The 20277-nt window shown below is 36.5% G+C and overlaps 2 protein-coding genes across 2 annotated transcripts in view; both read right to left on the bottom strand.

Moving 5' to 3' along the window:
• The window catches only part of LOC120090296 (sister chromatid cohesion protein SCC4), a 38395-nt gene that overhangs the window by 2739 nt on the left and 15379 nt on the right, over positions 1-20277 (bottom strand). Inside the window, exons 4-7 of the mRNA XM_039047870.1 lie at positions 13263-13379; positions 12518-13016; positions 11223-11261; positions 3871-3992 (exon numbers count right to left, since the gene is read on the bottom strand). Coding sequence (XP_038903798.1) covers positions 3871-3992; positions 11223-11261; positions 12518-13016; positions 13263-13379 — 777 coding nt within the window. The remainder of the gene's footprint in view (positions 1-3870; positions 3993-11222; positions 11262-12517; positions 13017-13262; positions 13380-20277) is intronic.
• Positions 14591-20190, bottom strand: LOC120090297 (DNA-directed RNA polymerase V subunit 7-like). The gene has a single exon (XM_039047871.1). The coding sequence runs from the start codon at positions 17575-17577 to the stop codon at positions 17065-17067; it is 513 nt and encodes a 170-aa protein (XP_038903799.1). The 5' UTR covers positions 17578-20190; the 3' UTR covers positions 14591-17064.

The following is a 20277-nucleotide window of genomic DNA, read 5'->3' as shown; positions in this document are numbered from 1 at the left end:
TATCTTTTAATTAATTTTAGATGTCCTTTCCTTCTATAATTAGTTCCTTAGTTAGGATTTCTTTTGTATTATATTTACCCATTATTGGTTTTTTTTTTTTAAATAAGAGAGTATGGTATTTATCAAAAAATAACATGGTATCAGAACAGTCAAGCTTAATTTTTCGAAGAAAGAAACCTAGCCGCCGCAAATAGCAGAGTTCATCTTCGGCGAAATCTTTAAGCAACCTCCAAAGTCGTCTCACTCCGGTAGCACCATCCTTCTCAATGTCATCTTCAGAGTTGTTGCTTGACCTCAACACTGTCACACAGCAATACATCCTCGACTTTCAGGTCTTGCTATCATAGGTTTTCAATTCGTGTGGTTTTCCACTTAGCTTGGGTTTTGTTCCCATCTCCAATCATTCTGCTATCGATGAGTAGGTCTTTCTCTCACCCTCCTCATTCTTGGTTTTCGTTCGCCACAGCTTCATCTACCAAGCTCTCAAAGACTGTTTCAAACCATACAGAGACTTCTTGAGTTTACACACCTAATGGTCAAACTGAACTTCAAAACCAGGAGGAGGGCTCATATAAACCTCTTCCTCTAATTCACCATTTAGAAACGCATTCTTCACATCGAGTTGATGGAGAGCCCAGTCTTTGTTAACTGCCATGAAAGGAGAACTCGAACTGTATTTAGCTTCCTACAGGAGAAAAAGTCTCTGAGTAGTCTATGGTATGATATGTATTTATTAATATGTATTTATATTGTAAATTTAATTAGATGTCCTTTATTGTAATTTCATCTCCTAGATTAGGGTTTCTTAATTACCTATATATATGTATCTTCAGTCTGATTAAGTGAATAAGAATTATCACTCTCTAAACGTCTCAGTACATGGTATCAAAGCTATCTAGGGTTTAGAATATTTGTTCGACGGCTACACTAGGGTTTACACTTCTCACAAGGTTAGGGTTTGAGTTGAGTCATCAAGTTTTGAGTGGCCATTTGTCTCACCACCCATCCCAGTAGAAGCATTGCCACCATCCGATCAAGTTTGCAGCCGTCCGTCACCGGAAACAGTCGCGCGGGGAGCTCAAGCGCCATCGGAACAATAGTCCTCAGCGCGTGTGGGAGCGCATGGAGTTTCATCTCCACTTTCGGCCAGTTAGGTTCTTCTCAACTCATGTCGTGACACTTCAACAGAATGGCATTGCTGAGGAAAAGAATAGACACTTACTTGAAGTTGCTCGTGCCCTTATGACCTCTATGAATGTTCCAAAATATTTGTGGGGTGATGCCGAGAATGTTAAAGGGCTGAGTTGCCCGTTCTCCCCTCTCGGTTGGCGTTTTCCAGCCACTAGAGCAAGTAGGCAAAGTCCGATCGATCTAGATCAACCCTATGAGATCAAGAAGGGCTTCCATGGGAAGGTTACAATTCTGAAGATGCGAGCAAGTGCGTGACAGGCCTTAAAACGCATCCCGCATTGAATACGAATAAGCTCTTGTACCCATTCCAAATTTCAGTCCAATCAAATGAGCATATCTGATCAATCGAATGTCATCTAAGGTTTTGAATTTTAAAACTCCTCTTAATCACTTCAATGAGTTTTTTTCCTAATAATCGACTGTCTTCTGATTTACCAATTAAATTGTTTGGGTGTACTGCTTATGTCCATACTTCTCCTCTTTCTCGAACTAAGCTTTATCCTCGAGCCACTAAATGCATTTTTGTAGGCTATGTTTCTCATAAGAAAGCTTACAAATGTTTTGATCCTTTGACCCACAAGTACTCGTAAATGCACCAAATATCCCATTGAAAACTATCTTTCTTATCATAGATTGTCCGACTGTCATAAAGCCTTCACAACCAAAATAACCAACCTATTAGTTCCAAAGAATATACAAGAAGCCCAAAATGATTTGAATTAAAAATTAGCCGTGATGGAAGAGTTCAATGCACTGAAACAAAATTGCACGTGGGACATAGTCGAACTACCAAAAGATAAGAAGACGGTGGGATGCAAATAGGTGTTCACTATAAAATGTAAAGTTGATGGTAGTTTTGAAAGGTACAGGACCAGATTGGTTGCCAAGGGGTTCACTCAGACCTATGGCATTGATTATCAAGAAACATTTGCTCCAGTAGCTAAAATTAATTCTATTAGAATCTTGTTGTCTGTGGCAGTTAATTTAATTGGCCTCTTTATCAACTTGATGTGAAGAATGTCTTTCTCAATGGGGATCTTGAAGAAGAGGTTTTTATGGACTTACCACTTGGTTTTGAGGTGGATCTTGGGATTAACAAAATGTGCAAGTTAAAGAAATCATTATATGGGCTTAACAATCTCCCAGAGCATGGTTTGAACGGTTTGGAAAGGCAGTCACAAGCTATGGATTCAGTCAAAGTCAAACTGATCGTACTATGTTCTATAAACATACTGGAAGTGATAAGTTGGTCATTTTGATAGTATATGTTGATGATATCATTCTTACAGGTGATGATGAGACAGGACTGAATATCTTGAAGAAAAACCTTGCTAATGATTTTCAAATCAATGACCTAGGAACCTTAAAGTATTTCCTAGGAATGGAATTTGCCAGATCTAAAAATGGCATTCTTGTCAACCAGAGGAAGTATATTCTTGACCTACTGAATGAGACAGGTTTACTTGATTGCAAGATAGCAGAAACTCCTATTGAGCAAAATTTAAAATTGGTTGCTGCAATTGAAAAATAAGTAAAAGAAAAGGAAAAGTACTAGAGGCTTGTAGGGAGACTCATATACCTCTCTCACACACGTCCTAATATTGCTTTCGTAGTTAGTATAGTAAGTCAGTTCATGCATGCTCCCGAGTCAATTCACTTTGAAGCAGTTTATAGAATTTTGAGATATTTGAAAGGTACTCCAGGAAAAGGTATATTATTCACAAAGCATGACCACCTAAACATTGAGGTTTACACTGATGCTGATTGGGGAGGAAGCACGACTGATAGAAGATCTACTTCGGGGTATTGCTCTTTTGTTGGAGGAAATCTGGTTACTTGGCAAAATTAAAAACAAAGTGTGGTTACAAGAAGTAGTGCTGAAGCAGAATTTAGGGCATTAGCCCATGGTATTTGTGATGGCATATGGATAAGAAGACTATTGGAAGAATTGAATTTCTCTCAGACAATGCCCATACGCATCTATCGTGATAACGAGTCAACAATTTTCATTGCCCACAATCCAGTCCTTCATGATAGGACCAAACATATTGAAGTTGATAAACACTTCATATAGGAAAAGATCGATGCAGGAATAATATGCATTCCCTTTCTCCCGACAGCAGAGCAAATCACAGATGTGTTAACCAAAGGTCTTCCAAAGTGACAATTTAACAAGTTGATTGACAAGCTGGCTATGAATGATATCTTCAAACCAGCTTGAGGGGGAATGTTGATTATTTCCTTTATTGTGAAATTTTATATTTGTTGTATTTTATTCTTTCCTTATTTGTAATTATTTTATTCTTTCCTTATTTGTAATTGGGTATTTCTTCTATTTAAGAAATCCTTTCTTCCTAAGATTAATAAGAGAAAAATAATGTTTTTTTAGCACTTACTTACCCTAGTTATAAAGTTCTAAAGCTAATAGGACAAACTCCAACAAAACAACGAAACAAAATACAGCTAACGAACATCAGCGTACATCATTTGAAGATACTTCTTGCAAGACTCAAGAGAAGTTAAAAGTGTGTGCTGTACATCATAAAAACCTTTAGAACGCCACAAGGAAAAGAAAAAGACTAAGTCGACAGTGCACAAATGGAGGGTGAGAGAGAAATAACACAGAACACAATTGAAAAGATGTACACTTATGGATAAATAAAATTTGCTAGTCCTTACCTCTTGTGCCTCAACAAATTCAGAACGTGTCAGCTCAATGGCTACTTTGTTTTCAAGAAGTTGCATAAGGAGCATCAAATAAACGCCGGCCATCCATATGGCAGAGTGTTGCAAACTGACTTCTGATAAACACAAAGTTACATAGAGTTAATTAATTATAAATTTTTAGTTTGTTACAACATGAAATTGTGAAGTGTGTATAACCGTAAATTTATCCCTTAATTTGTGTTATTATATTTGCAGAAATTAGAATGTGATTATTATGATAGGATTTTTTCCTTCTCTATTTCAGGTCTTTCTTCTATTTAAGTTGGACTCTTATAATGCTCTATGAGAATGGCCGGGATGAAGCGTTAGGAAATTCTAGAGTCACTAGAAAAGTGCGCACTATTTCAGATCACTTCCCCTTGTTGCTTGAAGCCTGCTCCTCTGTTTGGGGCCCCTCTCCCTTTCGTTTTTGAGATTGTTGCCAGATTATCGAAAGACACTTGAGCTGTAGCAATCATTCAGGATGGGCAGGATATGTTATTTTTTCAAAAATTAAGGAGCCTTAAGGCTGCTCTAAAGACATGGCACGCAGATTCTGAAGACAAGCAAAAGAAAACAGAAGAAAGATTACTAGAGGAGATTGACAAAAGTGAAAGAGTGGCTGAATTTTTAGATTCCATTTCACTGCAGCAAGATCTAAGATTGGCACAAAAAGCTGAACTAATGGAATTATACCGGGTGGAAGAAAGGAATTTAATGCAAAAGAGCAAGCTAAATTGGAAAAACACCAGCTTCTTTCATCGCTTCTTGGCAGCAAAAAAGAGAAGGAATTTGATCGCGGAGCGGGTAAATGATCAAGGTGCTCCAACCAACTCCTTTTGTTACATTGAAGCTCTGATTTTGGGTTTTTTATAAGAACCTCTATTCCAAGACCATTGGAGTAGGATCTATCCAAATTAATTTGGACTGGGCTGTGGTTTCAGATTTTCTTAACAAGCTGTTGGTATAGAAATTAGAAAAGCCATGAAGTCGTTAGGAAGAAACAAAGCCACGGGACGAAATGTCTACAGTGAAATTCTTCATTAAATTTTGGGACCACTTTAAAGATAATTTTTAGCGCCTTTTTGAGGATTTTCATAGTAATGGCAAGTTGAATGCACGTGTAAAAAGGAACTTCATTTGTCTAATTCAGAAAAAAGAAGATGCAGTAATGGTTAAAGATTTCAGACCCATTAGCTTCACCACCCTAGTTTACAAAAGTGTAGCAGAAGTGTTAGCTGAAAGGTTAAAAAGAGTAATACCCAGCATTGTAGCTCCTTCACAAAGTGCTTTCATCATGGGAAGGCAGACCTTGGACCTGATTTTAATAGCAAATGAAGCAGTTGAGGATTATCGCTCCAAAAAGAAGAAAGTTTGGATCCTTAACCTTGATTTGGAGGAGGCTTTTGGTCGTGTGGATTGGGACTTCTTTGAGAAAGTCTTAGCTGGAAAGGGATTCAATCCACAATGGATAACTTGGATAATGGGCTGTGTCAAGAATCCAAAACATTCAATTTTCATAAATGGGAGACCAAGAGGTAGAATCCAAGCCAGAGGAATTCGGCAAGATGATTCACTCTCTCCATTTCTCTTTTTACTAGCAAGTGAAGTTTTGAGTGCTCTCATTGTTAGGCTTCATGAAGGGAGAGTTTGAAGGCTTTATTAGTTAGAAAAGATAAAATTCATGTCTCGCTTCTTCAATTTGCCAATGACACACTGATTTTTTGCAAATATGAAGAGGAGATGCTAGAGAATCTTCGAAAAACGATTGATTTGTTTGAATGGTGTTCCAGTCAAAGAATAAATTGGGAAAAATCTGACATATGTGGAGTAAATATTGAAGAAAATCAAGTCAATTACTTGCCTATCATGTATGATGTATTGCTCCAAGAATTCAAGAATACTTCTTTTTTTAATAACTAGAAATGAAGGCACAAAGGCCTATTTATATACATTAGGTGGGTGTTAACCTAGGGAGCCGGTCAGCCTAAGGAAGATACCTGTTAAAGAAGGTAATAAACTGCTTCTTTTACAGTTGGTTGTTACAGTAGGTTAAAACCTCAAGAAACAATTAATTTGATTCTAACAACTTAAATTCAACTACAACTAGTCAACAATACAACTACATCAATTCTACCCGCCCGAGAGAAACAAATGTGCCATCGAGTTTGGCTAAGTGAGTTCAAATTCATCTGGAGGATGGTAATGATATATGTCTAAAACATTAAATGTTGGGCTGATTTGCATTGCTAGTGGAAGATCTATGTGGTATGCATTAGGACCCAATTTCTCTAGGATAAGAAAAAGGCCAATCTTCTTGTTGGTGAGTTTGGAATGTTGTCCTTTAGGCAATCTAGTTTTCTTCAAATGTACCATGACCAATTCTCCAATTTTGAAATCAGCAGGTCGTCTATGTTCATCAGCTCTAGATTTGTAATCAGCAGTAGATTTCTCTAAATGTTGGCGAACCTCTTCATGTATTTGCTTCACTCGATCTGCCATGAAAATTGCTTCAGCACTTAGGTCAACTGAAACAGGTAAGTGGGCAAGATCTAAGGTCAATCTTAGGACTTGATTGTAGACAATTTCAAAGGGACATTTCCCGGTAGAATGGTTGACCATATTATTAAAAGTAGATTCTGCTTGCGGAAGTGTGAGATCCTATTGACGGGGTTTGTCTCCACTCAAACAATGTAGGAGGTTACCAAGTGTACGATTAGTAGCTTTTGTTTGTCCATCAGTTTATGGATGGCTAGTTGAGCTAAAAAGGAGAGTAGTGCTGAATTTTTTCCATGGGGAACGTCAAAAGTAATTCATGAATTTGACATCTCGATCAGAAACTGTGCTTTTTGGAATGCCATGTAGACGTACAATGTCCCTAAAAAATAAATTTGCCGCATTCAAATCATCATTAGTTTTTTTGCAAGCTAAGAAATGTGTCATTTTACTAAACCTATCCACAATTACCAAAATAGAATCAAATCCTCGTAGAGTTCCAAGTAAACCAAGGACAAAGTCCATGGAGAGGTCTTCCCAAATATTAGTAGGTATTGGGAGAGGTGAATAGAGACCTTTGTTTGAACTAGATCCTTTGGAAGTTTGGCAAATAAAACATCGTTGGACAAAATTTGCAACATCCTCTTTCAATTGTGGCAAAAAGAATTTAGAAGAAAGGAGTGCTAAGGTTTTATCTTTACCAAAGTGTCCGGCTAAACTACCCGAATGTAGGCTTTCAGTCAATTAACTCTCCAGCCCAACTCGCATCAGTGTAAAGTTCAACAAGTTTATTTAATGGCTTTTTGAATAACAGTCAGACCTAGAGTACTTTTCAAATATCTCAAAATTATGTTTACAACTTGAAGATGACATTCATTAGGATTGTTCATGTTGGATTGTATGTCCTAAAACTCACCGTTTGTAATTTTAAACATATTCTATTTACAGAAAGATGTTATTGCCAATTATTCAATCAAATTGTTGTTAAATATGTAAATTACACTCGAATAAATCTGGCTATTACATGAATACTTGAACATTATGTGGAGACATAAGAGCAGATCAAGTTCGAGTAGATAGCCAAAATGATTTATAGTATATAGATAAGGCTGGGCACCTTATTCTGAAGACACTATCGGATGCGGTCCACTTTATAGATGTTACAAATGTTGTAAAGTACTACAAACGAAGTGATCCTGATTCATTCATGTGGAGACATGAGAAGTAAGGGCATCCTATGCAAAGAGTTTGTATAAGATCGGACCAAGAAATAAGTCAATCTTACTTTATAACGCTGTTTTCTATTTAAGAGTGGCTATTTCAAAGCGATGACCTAGGTAACTTAACCTTAATCCTGAGCTAACTATGAACTCCTATTTATTCAGGATTATCCTTAAATTTGCATGAGTGAGGGTTGGCTCAACAGCGCCAGCTCAATAAGCCTCCCATTCAGGGGTAAGGTTGAGTAGATAGCTAAAGACATAGGGTGCAAGATGAAAATCACTCTTACCCGCTATTAGGGATAGTAGAGAGGTCATTCCCTTAAAGTGCTGACTTCGGGTCTTGAACAAGAGCTGAGAGGGACTCGGTTTGGTGATTGGATCACAAACCAATTGTTCATTAGAGGATCAGTGAGACTTAAGAAATAAGAGGTAATCTCGGGGGTAAAATAACTATTGACCCAGCCGTTATTACGAACAACTTGTGAAGGGTTAACTTACTAATTATGGTTATATCGAGTAACACAATATATCTACAGTGAGGGGAGTGCAACTACTGGACTTTAGTGGAGTGACCCGGTAGTTAACGAATGTTGGTTAATTGGATTAAAGAGTTTAACCGGTTAATCTCGGATCGTTGGAGTCCATGATCTATAGGTTCTTTAGGTCTCCTACTAGCTCACAAACAGAATAAAACTTAGAATAGCATGACGAGTAAATTTGAAATGTTCAAATTCGAATTAAGGGAATTAGTAATTATATACAATATAATTACATGTTTAATTATCGAATTAAATGAAATTGAATAATCAAATAATATTTAAATTTGATTTAAATATTAATTTCATGAATAGAGATTCATGATTGTGGAATTGGTGTTTAATTAATTTAATAATTAAAAAGAATTAATTAAATTGTTTATTTAAATATTAATTTTATTTAAAAATTAATTATTGAATTAACTTTGGTAAAATTAATGTAATTTCAATTTAATTAAATAAATTAACAATTAAATTTGTTTTAATTTTGAAAAGAATTTCAAAATTAAATAAGAAAATTGGATTTTGGAAAATCCACTAAAAAGTGGGATGCCACTCTGATAAACACCTATCTTCACACTCAAATTCCACTCACAAAATTGGTAGGAGGTGTTGTCTATTTCTTATGCATTTTGACTGCATGAAAAAGTGGAATAAAAGACAACCTTAATACTGAGAATTGAGGCCTATGCAGTCGGTTTAGAACTGAAGTACTCGAAGAAGTGTTCTTCTTTAAAAACCAGAAAACCACAGTCTTCTCATCTTTTTTATTCCCTCAATTCATATCATTTTGAGTCCCACAACTCAATCTAAGGTCCAAGAAAATAGTAGGTTAGATCCTTTGGTGTCCACAAGCTTTTGGATGGATAATTGGAGCTGATTTCATGGATTGAAGTCTTCAAAGGTAAGTTATTATGAAACCCTCTTGATATTCTATGAACATGCTTGGGTTGATGCTAAAATTAATGAATTAAAGTGCTTAATGATCCTGAATTCTTCTGTTGTATGCTCCCTACGTCCAAAAGTTCATATATTCACTCACAGCTCACGTATGGTCTAATATGTGAAAGGTAAATTAACTTTCCTACAAGTCTTTGATACATTCCCTTGTCAACTGGACTAGTATCTTCAATTTGGTGCAAAACTAGATTTGGATCCACAGGTGTTTCTGCAGGTGTACACCCAAGATTTCCCATCTCTTTTAATAAGTCTAAAATATATTTTCTCTGAGAAATTACAATACCACTTTTGGATCGAGCCACTTCCATGCCTAAAAAATATCTTAAACTTCCCAAGTCTTTGATTTCAAACTTAGTTGCAAGCATCCTTTTAAGGTTGAGGATTTCTTCATAATCATTCCCCGTAATGATAATATCGTCAACATATACAATTAAAATTGCAATTTTATCGTTTGAAGATTTGATGAACAAGGTATGATAAGCTTGACATCTTTAATCAGTGCTTTAGTGAATCTGTCAAACCATGTTCACGGAGATTGTTTTAAACCATACATAGACTTTCTCAACTTGCATACCAATTTCCATTAGAATTGTTTTCCATTCCGGGAGGAATTTGCTTGTAAACTTATTCTTCAAGCTCACCATTTAAAAAGGCATATTTTACACCAAGTTGGTTAAGAGGCCAAACCTGATTTACTGCTAGGGATAGCAAAACACGAGCAATATTCAATTTTGCAACCAGGGCAAAGGTTTCTTGGTAATCTGCATCACATGACTGGATAAAGCCTTTTTTCCCAATTAACCTTTAGCTTGCTGTCATCAATATTAATACCACATAATGCAGATTTTTCCCAATTAACCTTTTGCCTCGAGCACCACTCAAAGAATTCTAAATTTTCTAACATCTCATTGTCGTTTTTGCAAAAGATCAAGGTGTCATCGACGAATTGGAGGATGGAGACATGAACTCTATCTTTCCCTACAACAAAGCCTTAAAATTTGCCTTTTTCATGAAGCCTGACCAATAATGCACTTAGCACCTCACTAACTAATAGAAAAAGAAAAGGCGAGAGAGGATCGCCTTGTCTAATGCCCCTTGTAGCTTTAATTCTTCCCCTTGGACTTCCATTATTGAGGATTGAAAAGTTTGGGCTAGACACACAATCCATAATCCACGAAATCCATCTGGGATCAAAGTTTTTCCAGCAAGAACTTTCTCAAGTTTTAGTATCCACCTTTTTTTCTTCTTGGATCTATATTCTTCTACCACTTCGTTGGTTATGAGGATTTGATCTAAAATTTGTCTTCCCCCAATGAAATGGCTTTGTGTAGGAGCAATTATACTTGACATAATGTTTTTTAAACCCTCGGCTAACACTTCCGCTACAATTTTGTATGTTATTGTAGTTAAGCTGATTGGCCTAAAATCCCTTACAAAGACGGCATTTCCTTTTTTTGAATTAAACAAATGAAGTTTTCCTTTACACAAGAATTTAACCTACCATTTGCATGAAATTCCTCAAAAAGTTCCACGAAGTTCTCTTTAAGGTGTTCCCCAAATTTTAGGAAGAATTTTGTCCTAAAGCCATCAGGCCGGGAGCCTTGTTCTTTTCCAACAACTTCAAAGCATTTCTAATTTCCTTGTGAGTAAATCTAACGACCAGCAAGGTATTCTGATTTAACTAACGACCAGCAAGGTATTCTGATTTTGAGTAACAATAGGTCATTGCAGATTGAGAGGAAGAACTCTAATCCCCCGTGTTTTGGAGTAAATGAAGTGTAAAACCCCAATATTAGGTCTTCAATTTCCCTGAATGATTTTGTTATATTTATTGTATTATATTTGCTGATTTTGTATTTTCCTTATTTGTATTGAGTGTTGCTTTTATTTAAGAAACCTTTTCTTCTCAAAGAAAATAAGATAGTATTATTTTCAATGGTATATTTGAAATTAACCAACAATTTCGCAAGTTAAACAGTCACACACAATTTTCCATGGAAGAAACTCGTTTTTTTCCCTTCTTTTTACAAAATATGCATAGAAAAGAAATAATTGAAATTCAAAATTGAGAAGTAGAAGTATGCATAGTATTCCAATTTCCAGGTCTTACCTCTTACACCATCAGCTATCCCAAGCTTCACCAACTCCTCTGCAAGAAAACATATCATTTCTTTAATGTCAAAATCAGTCTCAACTAAATTTCTATGAGCAAAATTGAGTTGCTCCAAAAACTACAAAAAGTAGAATTTGTGAATCATTGTACGCCCTAAACAAGAAATATAACAGCTAAGACTCCAAATAATACAAGAGTCAATATCCTTCTGCCAGCCTATAATTGACAAGATTCAAAAGAAGGGACCATTGGAAACGTTTTAACTTTTCCCGTGGAGGAAGACATACATTATGTAAAGTTGTCTTGGAGAATCTTCCAATTTACCATATGTCCTTCCGTATACCAGCTAAGGTTGAATCTATATATGTGAGAAACTATGAAAACCTTCTCATGGGAAGGAAATAAAGGCAGTAAGGTAAACCATCTAGTCGAAGGGGACTTGGTTTCCAAATCTCAGAAAGAAGGTGGTCTTGGCTTGGGAGGCTAGGTATAGGAATCTGGCCCTTTTAGCTAAATGGGGTTGGAGATTTTCTCAAGAACTTGATTCACTATGGGCCAAAGATTTACTCGCTGGACCTTCAAAGAAAATGTAATTCAAATTCTAGTTGGACCTTCAATGAAGAATCAGTCTCAACTCCTACAGGCTAGTGTTTTAAAAGTTTTACTCGCTGAAATTTGGTTTGAATCAAAGGATTTTCTATGATATCCTCCCCAATGGCTTGATCGATTTGAAGTTGCAAGGATCAATGCTTCTTCCCGGTGTTCTCTTTCTAAACTTTGTGTGAATTTTTCCTCTTTTAGAAAAAAAAAAAAAAAAAAGAGCAAAGGAAACAAAACTTTTCATTGATTTAATCATAAGAGACTAACGCTAAAAAATACAAAACACCAAAGATAAAGAAAATAATATAAATAATGAAGACAAGACTTAAACAGAGAATATAAAAGCATTCCAATTCAAAAATGGAATAATTTGCATCATTTAAGATAAGGAACACCAGGAAGAAGCTAGAAGACAAGTTGAGCCTAGTAAGGATAACTAACGAATAATATTTTTCCTTCAAGAACTCTCAAAAATTGTAGTCTACATCAATTGTCTTCCAATTCTCTATAAATAGAGGGAATGCCTTCTTGTATTGACAACTTTAATACATAATAAAGACTTTAATTTTATTCTTAGCGTCTCTCCTTTTAGCCTAAAATTTCTCTCCTTTTAGCCTTTAGGCTACATGAGTTAATCTAGGACAAACGGATATTCAGTAGTAGATAAAAAGTTAACATTCTAAAATATTTACCTTGGATAGTAAGCATTCCAGATAAAATTCGTTTTGTGCACTCTTTGAAAAGTCCTTTAGGCCGGCTAAAGATAACAACCATAAGATCCACAAGCACATACACAGCACTTTTTGGTAGCCACTCCCCATCAATAGGATATGGTGCCAACTCAAGCTTGTCTCTAGATGTTCTCACATTTCCAAAATGCCCAGGTTCCAAAGATTCTTTGCTCGAGGAAGTTGGTCTAGTCATACTTCTAAGCTGTTCCTGAAGCTGAGCATGTTTTTCAGTGAGAGCCAACCTATCTTTATAATGTAGATCAGACCTGGATAGACTCTGATTTAAAGCATTCATTTCTTTAGTCAGATCCTCTATGTACTGGGCTTGTTGCAAATCAGCCTTCATTGCAGCATCTAATTTATCTAAATGTTGAGCAGCATTCTTGTAGTCGCAGATCCGAAGTCGATAAAATATGTGCAGCAGCTCATTGTAAAATAATAAACCAACACACTGCTGTCTCTTTATTGGAGAGGTAAGACAAGACAAAGAGTGAAGAAAAGTAAATGTGTACATAATTCTAATCAGAACAAAAAAATTACTTTTAGAGATAGATAAGCCTGGTCATCTTTAGATGTTGTGTTGCTGACATACAACTACGGAGAACATAAAAGAAGGGAAGAAAAATTATTTCAATGAAAGTCTTCTTTCGTTTCAAAAAAAAAAAAAAAGAGAGAGAGAGAGAGAGAAGGGAAGAAATCCACTTACTTTCTCAGGTTCAATAGATTCCCAGACCTCATCACATTTGTTAACAGCTTGTTCAACAGAATTATCATCGTACCATTGCATAAGGTGCACATGAAGGATAGAAGTAGCAAAAAACATCTTTCACACGTGAAAACAAGATAATTAGTTAGATGTGTATACAAGACACTGATTTTTTTAAATGCTTTTTCACTGGTGAAAGTAGGTAAATTAAATTAATACAAAGAAGTTTAGTCAAGAAATTCAATCCAAAAGGATCATCCTAGATTAAAAAATTTAACTAACAGACTAAAAAAGGAACCCAAACGTAACTTTTCCGGAAACCTCAGGTGTGATAATTTAATTCTTTTTCTTGTGCCAATTTTCAAAGTTTTTGGTCTGCTGTGGTGAATTCTCTATTATCCAGGTTTTCTTTTTTCCCCCTTGTACTTTGTTATTTTGCTCACTTGGCTCGTTTGTTTTGGCCCAGCTCCTCTCACGGCTTCTTTTAGTGCTCTCTCTCCAAGCTTTAGGTGCTTATAGTTTCAGGTTTTTTGTCTATTTGGCTTGTTCTCATTTTCAGTTGTAATCTTTTTTTAGCTTCGAAACAATTCAGTCATATAAATCATACTTTCAGTTTGCAATAACAATAACAGTGAATCCTTTTCAATTACACTTCCCTTCCATTTGAGACCCAATTCTATTCACATGTAAAACACAGCAAACAGATTCAAGAATCCTGCATTTGTTGCTGCTAAGCAATTCTTTTAGCTCCAAAGAACCATTCAACAAACAAACCCTTATCCTTGTTTAAATAACTGTGGTACCAAATTCATTGGAAGATGAAGGCTGTAAAGCACGAATTTTTACTTCATATTTCATGCACCTAGAGACTTCATTGGGCAAGGATGAATCTGATCCATCTGAAACAAGTGGGCTGAAGAAAGTATGGTTCCTGCGAGCATTTCCAATATGGTTTCCACACTTCAGACACAGTAGTTTGATTCTTCGGCGAAACAGACCCCAAGAGTTCTTTGAGAAATGAGGCACACATTGAAGTTCATCAACCTGTGTAAATCTGCTTTCGTCGATGTTTAGAAATGATATGATCCCTCGCTTAATCGATTTACCATATTTAGAGCCAACAGTCGATGTGTTGCGGTTAATAGAGCTCAAGTTCAGTTCGTATCCCGAAGCTCCACAACTGTAAAAAACATCTCTATGAGAAGGGAAGAGCGAAGCTGACAAAGAGGACTGGATGTGGGTTCCATGGCCATAGTCGTCTCCGAACACCAGCGACTGCCTCATTCCTCTTCTTCAGAATACGACACCGCCTCCAACGCTGGCTGCAATGGTTGACGGAGGTATCGAGGTCGTAAATGGGGAATCACAGTTTGGTAGAAACAATGATGCAGCTTTGACAATAGCAATCAAGTTCTTATTCAATCTAAGCGAGCTCAAGAATCAATTATAGAAGCTATAACCTCAGAATAAAAAGAAATTGAAGCTTGAACAAGACAAAGTGTGGTGAAAGGGAGAATTGGAAGAAGAATGATAATCTCACTTTCAGTTGGAATCGTTTCTTATATATACTCTCCTTGTTATTTTCTTCTTATTTCTCTTTCGGAATATTGTACTTTTTAGCATTACTCTCTTTTCATTTTATCAATGAAAAGTTTTGTTTTCTTTTCAAAAAAATAAAGATGGAATTTCAGAAGAAGTTAATCTATAGTTTAATTTTTTAAATAGATAAAAGGATTTCTCTTGGTAGTTGTAATCTTGGAAGTGGCAGTTTAGAAGTTAGTTTGAACTGTGGTTTGATTCTCGCACTTCCAGCCTTTTTGGACTTCTTTCCTCATCTGCCCATTGGATTGTTATCGACTTTGGCTATAGTTTATGTGCTCTCTTGTTTTGTTTTCCTTTTTGGAGCTGGTTTGTTAGGAATAAGTGTGTGTTTTTTTGTTGTCTTATCCTCTTTGTATCTCATTAGTATTTCTTCTCATTTTATTTTTGCGCATTCTCATTCCTCTTAAAGGTTATTGTATCCTTGAGCATTAATCTCTTTTCAATTTATCAATGAAAAGTTATGTTTCCTTTTCAAAAATAAAATAAGATAGATAAAAGGAAGGCATTGTTTGAACGGTTGTGTTGAGAATCCCACACATTGGAAAAACCAAGGGACTTCACACTTTTTATAAGATAGATGGGATACTCCTCCAGTTTCCAATTGACTTTGAGATGGAACCTCACACTATCAAATATGGAATCAGAGCCCATAAAGCCCAAACGGATATTCGATCCAATAAAAAAGAAATTGAGATCCAATCAAGAATGGTGAACCCAAAAGAGGCACCATCTTGAGGGGGCAGGTTGAGAATTCCACGTTGGAAAAACTAAAAGACCTCACACTCTTTATAAGATAGATGAGATACTCCCTCCCGTTGCCAATTGGTTTTGAGATTGAACCTCATACTATCAAATAGATTGTACGTTAAAAAAATCAAAAAATAAAAAAGAACCTTCAATAACCCAAATTTTAAGAATGCTCATTAATTGTACATCATAATTTCATATGTCGCGTCCCAAGAAAAACGATTGTGAATATTTGATATTAGTCCTTTTCCTTTTCTTCCTCAGTTGTAATGGTTATTCCTATCTTCCAACTTATTATTTGTCCTTATTTGCAATGCCCGATAAAGTGATTCTCTCATTAGAAAGAATTATGCGAAATTTCTTTTGGGAAGGGCATAAGGGAAGCAAAACAAACTATTTGGTGAAATGGGACATTGTCATTGTTACACGTTCCTTAATTGATGGAGGTCTCGATTTGGAGGTCTCAAAAATAGAAATATGGCTTTACTAGCTAAATGGGGTTGGCGATATATGGAGGAAGAAAATTCCTTATAGAGGCAAGTGGTTAGTAGCATTCATGGAAAAGACTTCATTATTGGCACACGGCTGGAAAGGTGGGGAATAGCTTGAGAAGCCCTTGGATTTGCATTTCGATAATTTGGTTGAAAGTAGAAGCTTTGGCTCCTTTCAAACTTGACAATGGTACTCGAATTGCTTTTTGGACCGACCTATGGGTAGATGCACTCCCTCTAAATATTCGGTATCTTGGACTTTTTAGGATTGCTTTGTTACCAAAGGGATCCAAAGCATCTCATTGGGATCATATGCTGACTTCTTGGTCTATTGTATCCTGTCGATTGCTTAAAGATGACGAGATAATAGAGTTTCACAACTTGTTAACTCTAATTTCAGGCACAAGAATTTCGGAAAATTCTTATACGAGAACATGGTTCCTAGAAGCTTTCGGTAATTTTTCAGTTAAATCTCTCACTACTCATCTCTCCCCTTCATCCCCTTTGGACAAATGTCTATATAAGGCTTTATGGAAGACTAAAAGTCCGAGGAAAGTAAATATTCAAGTGTGGATAATGATTTTTGGCCTTCTAAATTGTTCCTCGGTCATGCAAAGAAAGTTCCCTTCGGTTCATTTGTTATCTTCTATTTGCCCTTTGTTTAAAAAGGATGGTGAAGATTTGCATAACCTATTTTTCAAAAGTTCATATTCAGTAAAACAAACATAGATATTCAATATCCGTCTAAACAATATAATCAAGTCCTAAAAGCTCAACAAAGATGAAGAAAATAACATGATAGCAAATTGCATTACAGGCCTACCATCCATCGTCCAAGAAACTTCCTACAAACATTTAGCTTCACTTAATAATGTCACCTACACATTGATCCATCCTGAAGATGACTTGATTTTGTTTATATATACACAGTACAAACTTAACAGTACAGTGCCAGAAATTCATTAAGAAACAGGCCCTAAATAATCACCCTCCAAACTTACCAGTGCCTGAAACTCCCTTTCGGCCTCAAGCCACTTTGTTCCAATGACAATAAAACATACTACTACATCTTTCCCAATTTTTGAGAGCACAGGATTCTCACCCGGCACATAGCGGTAATCTGGCATTTTCAGGTAAGAGAGATATATGCTCTCAACAGGGCCACATCTCAAGAAAGCACCGTGCTTGAGAACCTTGTGAACAACTCCTTCCAAGATCTCTCCCCTATAAAGTTTGAAGGTGATACCACTAAAAATAACTGGAAACAAGACATCACCTGTCTGACGAACTTTCCCTTCTCCTATATTTTCAAGAGTTGTAACTGCGAGGAAATAGCCGAGATCCTTGGTGGCCTTTTTTGTGGCAAATTCGTCCAGTAGACGAATTATAATAGACCTTTGGAGCATCAAGCCTTTTGCGTCCAAGTTTTCAGCAGGAATTATGACATTCCATGGTAACTGCACTTTGAGAAACATTTCCTACTTCCTTCAACCTATCAGAAATCTGAAGAAGAAGAAGCAGCAGCAGCAGTAGCAGCAGCTTGCCCTTTCCGGCCACCGAGTTTCACGGCCTCCTGCTAAGTCGCAACTTTAATGCCATCAAAAGTTCATATTCAGCAACATGGTGGTGGAAATTTTTCTCCATTTTTTAATATTGCTGGGATGTTTAGAGATAATTTTAGAAGTAATGTTCAGCAAATTTTAATAGGCCCTTCACTTAAGAAGCGCCCTAGGGGGTTAATACGGCGAAGGCTTTACTTGCATAATTGTGGTTTGAAAGAAACCAAAGAGTATTCCACAATAAAGAAGTAGGTTGGGTGGATCAGTTTGAATTAGCACGAAGAAATGCTTCATCCTAATGCACTTTATGCAAGACTTTCGAAGATTTCTCCATACAGGAATTATGTTTAAATTGGCAGGCCTTCATCTTCCCAGTTTTTTAGTAGTTTTTATCTCAATCTTATATTATCTGGCCTAGTCTTCCTTTGTATCAATGTGTATCGGTTAGTGAATTGTCTTGGGACCTTGGTTGTCCTTTGCTTTTTATCATTATGTTAGTTTTGTATGGATATGATGAGGGCATTAATGGGGTGTCAACCTAGTTGAGATGCCCGAATGTGAATCCTGATCCTTAGGCTCTCTTGCTCTTTGTATAACCCTCTTGTATTTTGAGCATTAGTCTCTTTTCACCTTATTAATAAAGAGGCTCGTTTCCTTTTTGTTATAATTCTATAATTAGGATTTTCCATTCTTGTAAATATTTTGTGATATTTTCCTTTTCTATGCTTTGTACACTTGTATATATTCATATCTTTGGTGAATGAATAGAGCATTATGATTCTTTCTCAAACCTAAGAGTTTTACATGGTATCAGAATTTAGAACCCATTTGTGATACGTTTAGGGTTTTGTGGAGAGGTGAGTTTACACTTTTGCTCACAGTCGCCGTCGTTAGCCGCCACCACCCAAAAAAAAAAAAAAAAATTGTTTTTTTACACCGCCCAGTCCAAAGAGGAGCCCAACTGCCGATCTAAAAAACCTCAAGGTCCGATTGCCATCTGACCAACGCATGAGGCTCACGCGCCTACTATTCTTCTTTGCCGTCCATCCACGCGCCGGCACGTGTAGGCGCGTGTGCCGTCCTTTTTTTGTTCATTTTCTGTGGATTTCTTCAGTGTGGTTGACTCTTCTTGGTGGTGTGTTTTGGGATATATAGATATTCTCACTGCTTGTAAAGACATCTCTTCGGTAAATTAGGGTTTGAATCTCTGTTGTCCAGTGTCTATTGTTTTTGAGATAATGGCTGATAAGAAACCAGTAGTCATGTCTGAGATTGTTCCTATGGTGTCAAAAGTAACTGAACACAAGTTGAATGGATCCAACTACTATTCATGGAGATCAAATGTCCGCCACTTTATTAGGAGCATGGAGATGGATGATCACATCACAGAAGAGCCACCGATTGATGCTAATAAGAAGATTTGGTGGTGAGACGATTCAAGGATGCTTCTACTATTGACCGTGAAATTGTTGAACTAGTAAATCACTGCGAATCAGTCAAGGGACTATTGAAATATCTGGATTTCCTTTATTCAGGGAAAGAAAATATTAATAGAGTGTTTGATGTTTGTAACACTATATCAACCTCATCAAGGAGAAAAATCTCTTACAAGCTACTTTATGGAGGTTAAAAATACATGCGCGAAATTCAATGCCTTAATGCCAATCAGCACGGATCCAAAAGTTCTAATGGCTCAATGTGAAAAGTTGTTTATCATGAGTTTTTTAGTAGGTCTTGCACCTAAATATGAGATGGACAAAGATAAAGTGTTGTCAAGCTCAAATATCTACTCGTTGGAAGAAGCTTACACTCGAATACTTCGTACTAAAAAGACACAAGCAGTTACATCATCTGATTCTAGCAATGCTTTGATTGGGCGCACAAATGATTATAGAGGTAATAAGGGGGTTGAATCAAATAGCTTCAAAGGTCATCCAAATAACCAAAGATCAAATCCAGGAGGTATTGTTTGCTATTATTGTCATAAATCTGGCCATACGAAGCATGAATGCAGAAAATTGTTGAATAAGGGTCAGAGAATGTCATCACCCTTTGCACATGTCGCCTCTACTCCTGATAATCTTGACAAGTCAATTACGATTTCTGCAGAGGAGTTTGCTAAATTTCAGCAGTATCAAGAGTCATCGAGGGCATCATCTTCTACTCCCATTACGGCCATCGCAGAGACAGGTAACATTTCTAAATGTCTTCTTTCCTCCACGTCAAAATGGGTCATTGACTCTGGCGCTACAGACCATATGACAGGTAACCCCAATTTATTCTCTAACCTTTGTACATCTACCTCTTCACCTAATGTCACTATAGCTGATGGAACCTCCACTCCTGTTTTAGGATCAAGAACTGTTCATCTTACTGAATCAATTTCTTTGTCATCAGTTTTAAATTTACCACATTTCTCGTTTAATTTGATTTCGGTCAGTAAACTCACTTGTGATCTTCATTGTTGTGTCTCCTTTTTTCTTGGTTATTGCTTATTTCAAGATCTTATGACGAAACAGACTATTGGTAAAGGGCNCTATTGGTAAAGGGCGTGAATTTGGAGGTCTTTACATCTTTGAACCACAAACACCTACGGCCATCACATGCTCAAGTGTG

This window comes from Benincasa hispida, chromosome 11, assembly GCF_009727055.1.
Source record: "Benincasa hispida cultivar B227 chromosome 11, ASM972705v1, whole genome shotgun sequence".
Taxonomy (NCBI): Eukaryota; Viridiplantae; Streptophyta; class Magnoliopsida; order Cucurbitales; family Cucurbitaceae; genus Benincasa; species Benincasa hispida.
The sequence above is the reverse complement of the archived record's forward strand: the minus strand, read 5'-3'. Positions and strand labels throughout refer to the sequence as shown.